We start from the raw sequence: 13,387 nt of genomic DNA on the forward strand, positions 1-13,387 counted from the left end.
AGTTATGTCCTCAGATCCAGCTGGCACAAAAAAGATAAAGGTTGTTCTTACCAATTGTTGAAATTTCAATTTGGGTGGCAAAATTGTTACAAAACGCTTGAATGTATCCGTTTTATTTCAATTGACTAAAAGTGCAAGGGAAATGTATGAGAAATGTTTCGCAGGTTAAGTTTGATTTCGCCCTTTCCCCTTGACACGGCATGAAAACAAGCATTTCTGCGAGCTCTGCAAGAATGGACAGTGCTCCCTCAAGTTTAACATTCTGTCAAAACTTTACTTTCATTGGATAGATGAGACCCAAATCCAAGATTATATGTGAAAAAGTTATCCACATGTATATTTTTTAATTCTCAGGGCTTTTTCAAAGAGTTTCAAAGAGTGAACTTTTTTTTGATATGCACTGTAGATCAAAATGGATAGTTCTGTGATTCCTAACTACCTGGCAGCTGACAGTGCATCCATGATTCATAATTATTATCATTATCAAATTTTTGTTTTTTTATTTCTAAGAATATAAAACAAGTCAAATACATTGATGAAATTATTGTGTTACAATAATACTGGTTTCCGGAGCTACCAGGCATTGGGCAAAGTTAACCAAATAACTATAGTCTGTGGACTGCCCTAACCCATACCCCATCCAGGTGAATCCACTGTAGTATTTTCATGTGACATAAACATATTACATACATTTGCATAAATATGAAAACAGAATGTTAATTTTGGTTGACTTTGACATGTGAGTCAGTAAGTAATCGTATAAATTTCAGTGAATTTTAAAATTTGAAAGTGCTGTGGTATGTAGGCCAGCAATGCAGCAAATATATATTTATTAAATTTTATTAACGATTATTAACTATTAGCTCATCCAGCCCGAAGGGCCAGATGAGCTTATGCCGTGGCGTCCGTCGTCTGTTGTCCATCCACAATTTTCAAATGCTACTTCTTCGCCATTTCAAGTCCGATTCTGTTTGCTTTGTATGATAGCACTAGGTGGGGGATTCAAAACTTAGACTACACAGAATTTTGAAATCTTATTAAATATACTAATTTATGCACATTTTTCAAAATTCACAAAAAATGCTTCTTCTTTATTGTTGACTGATTTTGATTTTTTTCCTTCCATCTGGTAGAGCTTCATGAGGTTCACCAAACTTCTACATAGAATTTCAAAATTTTGACTAGAACAATTTTTATGCTAATTTATGCAAAATTAATTTATTCATATTTTCAAAAATTCACAAAAAATGCTTTTTCTTCTTTAATTGTTGACAGATTTTGACTTTTTCTTCCATCTGGTAGAACTTCATGAGGTTCACCAAACTTCTACACAGAATTTCACAATTTTGACTAGAACAATTTTTATGGTAATTTATGCAAAATTAATTTATTCATATTCTTAAAAATTCACAAAAAATGCTTTTTCTTCTTTAATTGTTGACTGATTTTGATTTTTTTCGTCTATCTGGTAGAACTATATGAGGTTCACCATACTTCTACACGGAATTTTGAAATTTTCAGTAGAAAATTATTTATGCTAATTTATGTGAAATTTATTCAGAAATCACAGAAAATGCCTCTTCTTTATTTGTTGACGGATTTTGATTTTTTTCCATCTGGTAGAACTTCGAAACCCTTATACATGTGGCTGTAGTGTACTGTTTGTCCTTTTTTTCATAGGGCACAGTGCACAGATTTGTGTTATCAAATTAATTTGTTGATCAGGTTTTAGTTTTGGCAACAAAATCAGAATGCAAATATTGTTGATAAAGCTCCTTTTTATCTGTTTATTATTATTTTTTTATAGATATTCTCCTTGCTTGGAGTAAAAAAGAAACATGAATTATTCTTGAATATTTCGTACATGTACATTTCAAGGCTTTTTGTAAATACTTAATTTCATATTAACTAATTGATCTACATACAATTGTCCTACATTTAATCCATGAATTGACATTTTTTAATTATACATAATGTTATATATCTTTTTTAAATAGACCTGAAAATATTTGTCGTAAAACATTAGGTTTGATACCTGAACTACATTAGGTACCAAACTGTACAAACAAGTTTTTTCCTGATCTTTCTTTAACTAGTGTGATTGTCTTTTAACACCTGATATTATGGGAAATATTAGATTTAACTTATTTATGCCAATAACTTTTCTGATTTGATTTGTGATGTAAATTTTATTGAATGGAACAAATATTGAATGAAATGGTAGTATAAAAAAAGTTTGTCATTTAGATTTTGGAATAATGTATAAAAAAATTAATGAGAAAAGGTGAAAATTACCATGTTCAACATTCTATTCAGACAGGTTTTTACAAAATTTTACCTATATTTTTTTCAAATTCAATTAAACTTGACTGCATCCAGGTACGTGTAAATGTTATGATAGTAATAATGAGATACATTGTATGCTCTTTTGTGTTATTCCCAAATTTCTTATGAATTTGTTGGGGAAAAATATTGTGGAATTTTTAAGGAAATATTTTGGTTGGTTGAATATCATGAATTTAATAGTCACTTTTTAAATTATTTTTGATAAAGTAATCTTTTAAATTATTTTTGAAAAAGTAATCTTTTAAATTATTTTTGAAAAAGTAATCTTTTAAATTATATTTGAAAAAGTAATCTTTTAAATTATATTTGAAAAAATAATCTTTTAAATCATTTTCGAACAATTAGGATAGTTGTTAGTGTTTGTTCTCATATTTCTCTTGTTTTCAGGCAAAAAGGCAAATCATTAATGTTTTATAGTTAGGATCAAGTATTAAAAGCTAAGATTAATTCCAATCAATATCCTGTAATTCTTTGCCCAGATATCTGGTTTTTAGAAAAGACTTATAAACTTCAATATTACGATATCAAAGTATGAGCATGATGAGCTCAATTGTCTGATACCAAAGTAGGAACAGTGATTTTCCGTTTCAAAAAATTGCCTTTTCCGTTTCAGAAAATCTTAAATTCTGTTTCGGCATGTCAGAAAACGGAAATTCCGTTTCCCCATAGACTTTGTACACACGGAAAAGTGACAATTCCGTTTACCCATCCAGTAGCAATAACGCAAGTTAACGCTCGCGCTGGTCAAAATTTGGATCTGTCACTGTACCAACGATGCAGTAGAATCCACTGTAATCGCTGTCTTCGTCAATGTAAATTGGGTTAAATCCGCTGTCAACCTACGTTTAAATGATATTGGTCAGCAGAATTGGAGTTCGGAAGTAAATAGAAACCGCCTTTGCACTAACTATAGGATATTTAAAGAAAGTTACATTTTTGAGGATTATTTGATCAAACTTGATTATTCGGATCGGTTAGCATTATGTAGATTTAGATGTGGAAACCATAGACTACCTGTAAGCGAGGGACGATATCTTCCTGATCAAGAAGTAAAATTGTGCACCTTGTGTAAAATGAATGATCCAGGTGACGAGTTTCATTTTCTTTTTAAATGTCCGTTTTTTGAAACCGATCGGAAAGCTCTGATTAATTCCTTTTATGCTCGTCGACTGAATGTTTTGAAAATGAAGCAGCTTTTTAATTCTAGAAACAAAAATGTATTAAAGAAATTATCATGATTCTGTCAAATCATAATGTCCAGATTTTGATGTCTTCACACTATTTTCCTTTTACATTGTATACATATTTTGAAAGATACTACTGCCACTGTTTGCCATTAAGTACCTATTTAACTATTATTTAGTAATAGTATTTGATCATTAGTTCGTTAATTGAAGTTGTTTGCCTTATGAAGTTCATGATTTGTAAATAGTATGTAGGCTATATGCTTTCTGTGTTATCTTTATATCTTACTTGTTTGTTATTCTTCCATGCCCCCTGGCGGGGCCGTTCAATAGTAAAATTCATTGTCATTGTCATTGTCATCGGATCTATGCGGGCACAAAAAATAGTTTGATACATATATATCTAACATGAATACATCCTCACCTTTCACATGTCTAGCATCATTTCACTGTTGAATGAACTTTTATAGATAATTTTGGGGGGTTGGGACATCGTTTCGAGCAGTCAACGATTTCATTCTATCCGCCATTTTGGATTTCAAGATCGTGCTATACATTTTCAAACGTAGAGGGCAGCAAAACACGACCTGCATGTGAATGTTTTGGATACGGCCGATCGACCGTAACCTGCCAGAGCGGCCGGGAAGGACCGGGGCGAGGGGTACGATCAGGTGTGAAGGAGTGAAGAGCAGTCACGATGTGTTGATTTTGTTGTGATTGTGGTGAAGTGAGATTGTGTTTTGTGGCCATTTAATATTCGTATTTTGTTGAGATTTTGGAGTAATTTATGTTGCTGTTCTGTGTATTTTGAGGAAAAATATGTTTTCCGTGATTTTCCGTTTGAAATGCCACTTTCCGTTTCAAAAGGCCATTTCCGTGAATTCCGTCCGTTTTCCGCGATCGCGGAAAATCACTGTCCCTACCAAAGTCATTGTGATGGTGTTAATATTTGAATGTTTAATGATTTAAGAATCAGCCATCCGAAGGGGTTAAATGAATATACTACCTTACAAGTAGAAAATATATGCACCTACATGTACTCTACTCTAAGGTGTTATCAAAGCTACATGTATAGGCCTTCCATTTGGCAACTTTGAGAAGATCTGTTTTTGCATATATTGTACATTCACATTACACAGCCAGGCCCTACATGTATGCGCAGTATTTATATCTTTAAGTTTTTGAAGAAGATCTCTGGAGGGTCTACCATAAGAGAGACACATGAGAGTAGTGTTTACGACCGTTGCCAAGCAACAAACTTTAAACTTCATTACTCCTTCAGAGTCCCCTCCTTCTCTTTACTGCAATACCCTTCATGCACAAGAACTTCCCCTGAAACACACTTCAGAGTGCTGCCTTTGGCTATGATATGTGGTGATAGATTCTCTTCTTGTTAATTTAGCATGAGAGACACACTTCTGCCTCCAGTGGCTGTGTGAAAGTGTAAATTCAATGATAACTTGAAGAGTGGATTCCTGCAACTATTTATATCTGCTCCTAAAATCAGGTTGTTCTACATATTGTACAGGTTTACCCCCCCCCCAAAAAAAAAGGAAAGGATAATTTTGTTTTCTAGTGGGTCTTTCAATAAGAGAAGCATGGAGAAGTGTCTCGTGAATGAATTTGTTGTAAAGTGTTAGATTGCATCAAACAACAAGCATTTTATTATAATAGTAGGCCTGATCATTATATGATGATTTTATTTGTTAATTAATATTAACTCTGTAATAGAAGATTCTTAGATAATACTAATACACTAGACTCAGTGAAGGTATATGTATCAGCAGGATTTGGGATTATGCATGTAGAGTAGACCTGTAAGTACTTGTCACTGATGACAAAATACTTCCTTTATCGGAAGTACATGTAATATATGCCTACATTGTAGTTACATGGACTATCCAGGTTAACATACAGACACATACATGTAGCGTAGATAATATGCTCTGTCATGAACTGATCTATATATGTACAAGTACATGTAGTTAGAGTTCTCAGTTTTCTGCGATACGATTCCTTTTAACAGAATTAAATCACAGAATCGAGGAAGAATTTGAATTTAGAAAAAAATTAATGAAGATTTAAAGTCGGTCAGGTTACGGCAAACAAACTTTTTTTTGCCTTATCTTACATCACAAGGAAATTTTGTTACATAAATTCCTCCTCATTTAGTTGTATTCTTAGAAATACACAGGGCTATACACAAGGAAAAACACACTCTTAGAATGTGGTTTTCAAGCCCTTTTGACTTGTATAGAAATATTTATTTAGTTCCAGGAAATTCAGAGACAGTACAGAAGTAGTTTGTAATGGAATATTTCCCTGTGTACAAGTGCTGTAAGTTTATAAAAAAAAGTATAATTAGAGAGCTTTGTTGAGTTTTGACCAACATTATAAAAAAAGAGAAGAAAAAATGATTAAAACTAATTACAATATTACAAGGCAATATGTACCAATTACATAATAATAGTAAATATGATATTAATAACAGTATCGTAAATATGTTCTTGTTGAGACTCTCATACTTCCGATCGGGGGTCCATAGAGTTTAACAAAATCTATCTCTTATCTTATTTTACTTGTACTAAGTAAAGGCAGTGGTGGAAAGTCTTGCAGAAACCTTGACAGAAATACAGTTTTTGTATTAAAGTTGAATTATTTTCAGGTTTCATGTATGTAAAAGTATATCATACATGTACATGGAAAGGCCTACATTTTGCCATTCCAGCTTGCAATATCTCCATGTATTGCTGGATTGCTCCCCAGCCCCAGGGAGTGGAGAAAGTAAACAAGTCAGAGTCTGGGATGAAATCAGAATGTATACTATAAGATAAAGATTTTCCGTACCTTGATAATAATTAAAAAAAAAGAATTGAGAGAATTTTCTTCCATCTTTCAATTTGGAGCTACATGTCTGTGAATATGTGATGTGTTGAAAGACATCAATTGTGGTTGCATTTGTCCACTTCTTATGAAGTTGCCTCCGTTTGTGTAGCTCTGTTAAAGTCATTTTGATTCCATGACTTGTTTTGTGATGTCATTCTGATGCAAGAAATCGTCAGCATTTCCATGGTAACTTATAATTCATGATTCCCCAGAGTATATATTCCTTTTCTTCTGTCTCCTATTCATCTGTTAAAGTATAACATGATGCTTTCAAGCCAAAATTGAAAGCCCTCATGGAATAGCAAGTGGTTAATTCTTAAGAGCTTGGCTTCACATTGCCAACCTCTCTTTAAATAGTAAAGATAAGGGATTTTTTCGCTTAATTTGTTCATCAAGTACTATTACACATTCATTGGTCTTTTTATCCTTGCTCAAAGAAATAGAAAAATTCTACGCCTGTATTTTAATGTTTTGTCGTCTGTTGGGGAAAAATATCCAAAAGATGGATTGTAAAATGAGGACCATTGCAAAGGCTCCAAAGGGGACAAGAAAAGTGATATTTTGGGCAGATGGTTTGCAGAGCATGTTTTAACACAAACAAACATGAAATGAATTTCTTGATAAGAAATGAAAAGTGCAGTGCAGAATCTGCTTGGATTGAAGCTACATGTAATTTTGCTGCTTTCGGTGATAAGTTTGCAATATATGGTCTGCCAAAATATTTTGGTTGTGGTTGACCGGTTGGTCAAAAAAAAATGCCATTTGAATTTACTTAAAGGAGGAAAAAAAGAAAGAATGTCTTTTCTTAGATTTCGTGTGAAACTTTCTTCTTGCAGTGCAGATGGGTGTTTCATAAAGTTAGGGGAAGTTGGGAACGATTGGTGACCCTTGTATTAGAAACTACATCAACACTTGAAAATCTGGTGTGTATCATGCAATATAAAGAAAGGATCACATGTTGTTCATAAAGTCGCTCGTAATTTACGAACAGCTTAATAATGAAACACCCACCAGGTTGATTCTGTTTCCATAGCATACGTTACATGTACATGAAAGATATTACGATAGACTGACAATGATTTCAAAATAATATAAGGAAATACCGGCAAGATAATATGATATTTGAAGTTGAAAAATTTATAAGTAATGCAAACTTGTGTACAATATTTTTCTTTCTTACTGAAGGGGGGGGGAGAGTACATGTATGTTCTTTGATTACACATACATGTACATACCAGTATCATAGGGAAAAATTCCAAAGGAGAAATGAAAGACGCCCGTGCTATGGTATGAGAGTTCATGACAATTGTTCTGCATCAAAGTAATGATGGTATATACGTCACTATTTCCATGGCAACTGAAATACCACATACCTAAAGTGATAATTTCAAATTTCTTTACTTGATATTCAGTTTCTGAACTCAAAATGTTGATCTTTCAAACCTGCCTGAAGATGAATTTTAGACACAAAAAAATGCATGATCATTTATTTCATTGTTTTCATTCAGCTTAATAGGGATTTCTTGCATTAGCTCACCTGGGCCATGTCTTACAAAGAGTTAAGATCCAATCAATCTCAAATGTATGGAAATCCATCATTGTCATAATCTTTTCTTCAGGAAATTTGCTCAATGTCAATTGAATACAAAGAGAAGCATACTGATTTGTCAAGAAAACAGTGAATGTATGAATAGAGGTCATTTCTAGAAATGTTTTGAACAAACATGTATGTCAATGTTGCTGGCTTTCCATAGTTGCGATTGATCGGATCAATCACAACTCTTTGTAAGATGGGACCCTGAACTATAAATCCATGATCGATGCTTGTTTGGGACCAACCAAATCAGAATGGAGCTCAAAGATTTTTTTTTTTTTAAATCAGAAAGGGTTTGGAGTATTCATCATTTGAGATTTAAAGTTATGATCTTTGGATACATAATAAATCCATTTATAACATTTTGTGGTGGTGTTTTTTTTTTTTTTTACTTGTTTACTAAAATGCATGGATGGTTATAAGCAACCAACAAAAGGACTAAAGGCTCAAGGTCCTCACAGAGGGACCTGGTAATGAGGTTAAAAGGGCACTAGCGCAACAAGTGGGAATGGAATCCAGGTCATGATATTGTGAACCCACCTCTATAATGCCTCTTCATTTCATTGCACTTTTTTTATTTTGTTTCTTTTCCAATGTGTAGGTTGGTTGATGACAGATGTGTAGTGCAGCCTGATGCTGGCGACCTTTCCAATCCCCCAAAAAAATTTAGAGGTAGGTTTATACCCTTTTTACACAGGATTTTCTTAACCCCGGACTATCGCTAACCCCGTACTATCCTTAACCCCGTACTATTTTTTTTCCTTTTCACACATGCCAAATTGTTATTGCTAACCCCGGATAAGGAATGCTTGCTTTTTACACACGAAACTCGCTAACCCCGGAGTAGTGGTTTTTGTCGATCATTCGTAGTACAAGTACTTCACTCGTACACTTTTTACACACGCTAAAATTTCCTTATGCTAGGTTCCCACTGCCGATCAAACCAACCCAACCAAGCCCGATCAAGCCCGATCACCCATTTTTCCCCGACCAATCCCGACCACATGCCTGAACACGAGCTCTTCCCGACCGCTATTTGACCATTCACGACCCATATTCGACCATTCACGACTCCTTCACGACGTACAGTCGACCACTACTTAGATCTCTTCTCGATCATTCCGATCTACATACGATCCCAACGCGATCCCTACTAGACTAGCTGGACGTCCACCCGATCTCTACACAATCTAGACCCAAGCAGATCAACTTGTTCGAAAAGAGATCAAGATCAGTGGTGAATTGACTGTGGTTGCACAAACATTATCGTCAGCTGATGGTACAGTACTCATTTTTTTTTACCAGGGTTCAGTTCATCTCATACTTGAAAGAGATGGAAATCGAACAGTTACAGTTGTGGGCTAGGTGGTTAGAGCTCCAGAGAAACAGGGTAATGGCTGTGGTTCAGCTCGAAAAAGAAGAAGTTGATGAACGTAGATGCAGGAGGACGCGTAGGCAGCAACGGCACAGGGAAATCTGCAGAGGCGTCGATCCTGGGGGGGGGGGGGGCGATCGCCCCACCAATGAAAATATTGGGGGGCAAACATATCATTTTGCCCCCCCCAATAATTCTGGATATGCATAAAAACAACAAGATTGTAATGTTCAGCAAGCAAGAATGAGATACACATCTCGTTCTTTATTTAAAATCGTGTTCAAAATGTCCGCTTTTCAGATTGGAATATAAAAATTTTCAGCTTGCGCTTCGCGCTCGCATCATTTCTGTAGCAAAAACCCATACTTTTCATAATTAAATAGGTGAATGTAAATGTCCTGTTTTCAGTTCTAATCCTCAAAAGAACTCCTGCGTCGATTTGCAATCATCTTTTCTTGGATATATATTTTGTTCTTTATCAAAAACGTTCATTAAAGTGTCATTTTTCAGATCGAAATATCACAATTTTCAGCTCGCGCTTTGCGCTCGCATCTATTCTTCTTTTAGATACAAATCTTAATCCTTGTTACCATGAATGCTTAGAATATCAAGTTTTCAGGTCAGAATATAAAGAAATTTCAGCTCACTCTCGGCACTCGTACTATCTGTGTAGTGAGATACATGTATGTATCCTTCTCATGAGTTACTACAAACGGTCCTAAACAGGCACGCTTTTCCTGTCAGTATTCTAAAAAAGAAATCGCGCTCGCATTAAATTGTTGGTGAGATATATATATATATATATATATATATATATATATATATGTATATAGTGGTTAAAGCACCGGCGTTCAAAGCTGGGGGCCCGGGTTCGATTCCCGGCAGAGACATTTTTTCGGCATCATCAATTTTTCCAAAGGGTAGATAGCTCTGGGGAACCTTGATTTAAGCTACGCCTACCATTGTTCTCTTCATCCATTTCTTTACAATATTTAAATAAAAAGGAGTTGCCAAAAGCTGTTGTACATGAATAACTTTACACATTTGTATTTCTTCTCCCATACATGTACTGTATCGAAGCAATAGCTTTGATCCAGCTGAGGCATGGCGGCTCGTCATTGTTCTAAACCCACCCTCACCCGACAAAGGAAATTGGTATAGTGTCGAAAATCTGTCTATCTGACGGTCAATCGGATTGGGTTCGCCCTAGCCATTAACCCGTCTCTGTGGTCCAGTGGTTAAGGCACCGGCGTTCAAAGCTGGGGGCCCGGGTTCGATTCCCGGCAGAGACATTTTTTCGGCATCATCAATTTTTCCAAAGGGTAGATAGCTCTGGGGAACCTTGATTTAAGCTACGCCTACCATTGTTCTCTTCATCCATTTCTTTACAATATTTAATAAAAAGGAGTTGCCAAAAGCTGTTGTACATGTATAACTTTACACACACACACACACACACACACACACACACACACACACATATATATATATATATATATATATATATATATATATATGTATATATATACATATATATACATATATTTATATGTGTGTGTGTGCGTGTGTGTGTTATGTGTGTGTGAGGGTGTATGTGTATGTGGGCGGGTGTTTTGTACGATCGAGCGCCTTTGGAACGTTAATGATTTTGCCCCCCCCCATCTGAAAAATGGATCGACGCCCCTGGAAATCTGGGTGAGGCAGTGGTTGACTCTGAGACCGCTCTTTGGACAATATGAACAACTGCTGAATGAGCTCAATAGAGAGGACCCAAAAGGGTTTAAAAATTTCCTGAGATTGGACGCCGACATATTTTGGGAGCTTCTTGACCGCATATCGCCTCGAATAAAGAAGCAGGACACTAACTTCAGGTAATTACACCTTTTTAAAAGCATGATGAAATAGTCGTTTCCAATATAAATCTATTGATACTCATTTCGTAATTCTCTGGGAGTTACCACAGGAAAGTTTCTACAATACTTCTGCAAGATCACTCTGCTTGTTTACGATACAGGTCGTCATTTAGTGCGGCAAAAAAACTTCGAAATAGGTCAAGGTATGATATTTTCATCTTCAAATTTTGCTCTGGTGTGAAAATTCATTTTTCAAGGAATGTTGGGGCGTGTTCTCATAGTGAAGAGGTGATCGGTAAAAGTACTTCAAATAGGAAGTTTTGTAAGTGGGCTAGCCACACAAACACTAAAAACGGCTACTGTGTGTTGTGTATGGGTGATACTGTGGCCACAATGAACTGGTCAGTCCAATAATGAGTGTAGGTAATGGGGGACACCAACATGGCGACTGTTTGTTATGAATGGCAGGTGTCACAGGAAAGTCCTTGACAAAGCATATTTTCTTTTATGTAATGAATCTAAAAAAATGACTGCAGAAATGAGAATAAATATGGGCCTACTTTCCTTTTTTTCAGAAAAGTTATTTTTAAAGCACTTCAGAACATTTATAATTTAAAGCATCATTTATTATTGCAAACAGAAAGACATGTTTTCAACCACATCTGGTTCATATTGTTTTAAAATGATGTTAAAATCATTGGCTACATGTATTTCTGTAAGAAAAGTGTTTGAACTTAGCATGACAATCCCATTTTTTGCTAAAGTTTTCTTGCAAATAACATGATTTGTAACTGTCCCTCATTACCTACACATTTAGGTAATGAGAGACCTTTGATGATGACGTCATTAATCCTCATTATCTTATTAATCAATTAATTTGTGTTCACCATTTTGTTACCAAATATAGAGTAGAAGTTGCTGAAGAGGAAAAAGAACTTTTAAGAGTGTGTCATTTTCCATGTTCATGTAAATTATGCAAATAAGCTTAACGGTCTCCAATTACCTACACTTACCCTGTGTGAAGAGCTGCAAGTAGTCACCTGTTATCACTCCCAATTCCAGAACTGATTAATTTTAATATCAATAATAGGCCTATTGGTACGAAGAAAATGTGATAAGATCAGCACGTAATTGTGTCTTTGCCCTTGGTTGAGTTGCGATCCGAAAGATCGAGTGCGGTAGAGAAGTGATTGGGATGTGATCGTAAAGCAGTCGAGAAGTGAGCGAGTTCGGTCGAGTAAGTGTTCAGGGCAGACATGTATCGGTCGTGAAGCAGTTGAGTTGTTGATCGAGTTGATCGGGAACCAATCGTGTAGAAGTTGTGTGTGAATCGAGATGATCGGGTAGTGATCGGCGGAAAAAATCCACCCCGACCAAACTAGACCTCTACACGATCGATTTTCGATCAACTCGATCTCTACTCGATCAGTACACGATCGCTGTACGATGGCTTGCCTTCACGACTCCTACACGATATTTTTTGGCATGCCAAAAAATGTCGTGTAGGAAGCCAGATCGATACCGATCAAGGTAGACCGACCCCGATCGCCCTTGCCGACCGAGCCCGACCAGGCCAAAATAGCTTGTTCGGGCTTGGTCGGGCTGGTTTGATCGGCAGTGGGAACCTAGCATTAACCCCGTACTATAGGTGGGGCTAAATTGCTATTTAGCCCCACCTATAGTACGGGGTTAAGCTTAGCCCACTTTCGTTTTATACTAGCGATCTTAACCCCGTACTATCGCTCTTAGCACCGCAATTGCTGGGATAACCCTGCTTTTTTGCAGGGCCAAATAATCCCGTACTAAAGGTGGGGTTAGCCCACTTTGCAAAAATGCTGTGTAAAAAGAAAGTGGGCTAAGCTTAAACCCGTACTATAGGTGGGGCTAAATGGCAATTTAGCCCCACCTATAGTACGGGGTTAAGGAAATTTTAGCCTGTGTAAAAAGGGTATTATAGTACTCCTTTCCAGAATATACAGTGTCCCAGAAAAATAATAAACCGTGACTCCCATGTCACAAATTATAAATACATCATTATACAATTCAATTATTCCTTTATATTTTGATACCTTTAACAAACATTTTATGAATTTATGGGCAAGATGAGTTTGAATTTTTAATGTCAAAACCAAGTTGCACAGAAAATTTG

The 13,387-nt window shown here is 35.7% G+C and overlaps 1 protein-coding gene across 4 annotated transcripts in view; it reads left to right on the top strand.

The window, feature by feature from the left end:
• LOC121411438 (inositol 1,4,5-trisphosphate receptor-like) overlaps nt 1-13,387 on the top strand; it is a 121,004-nt gene that overhangs the window by 1,665 nt on the left and 105,952 nt on the right. For all 4 annotated transcript variants that reach the window (XM_041604174.1, XM_041604172.1, XM_041604173.1 and 1 more), the window contains exon 2: nt 8,612-8,682. In XM_041604174.1, coding sequence (XP_041460108.1) covers nt 8,612-8,682 — 71 coding nt within the window. The remainder of the gene's footprint in view (nt 1-8,611; nt 8,683-13,387) is intronic.

This window comes from Lytechinus variegatus, chromosome 3, assembly GCF_018143015.1.
Source record: "Lytechinus variegatus isolate NC3 chromosome 3, Lvar_3.0, whole genome shotgun sequence".
Classification (NCBI taxonomy): Eukaryota; Metazoa; Echinodermata; class Echinoidea; order Temnopleuroida; family Toxopneustidae; genus Lytechinus; species Lytechinus variegatus.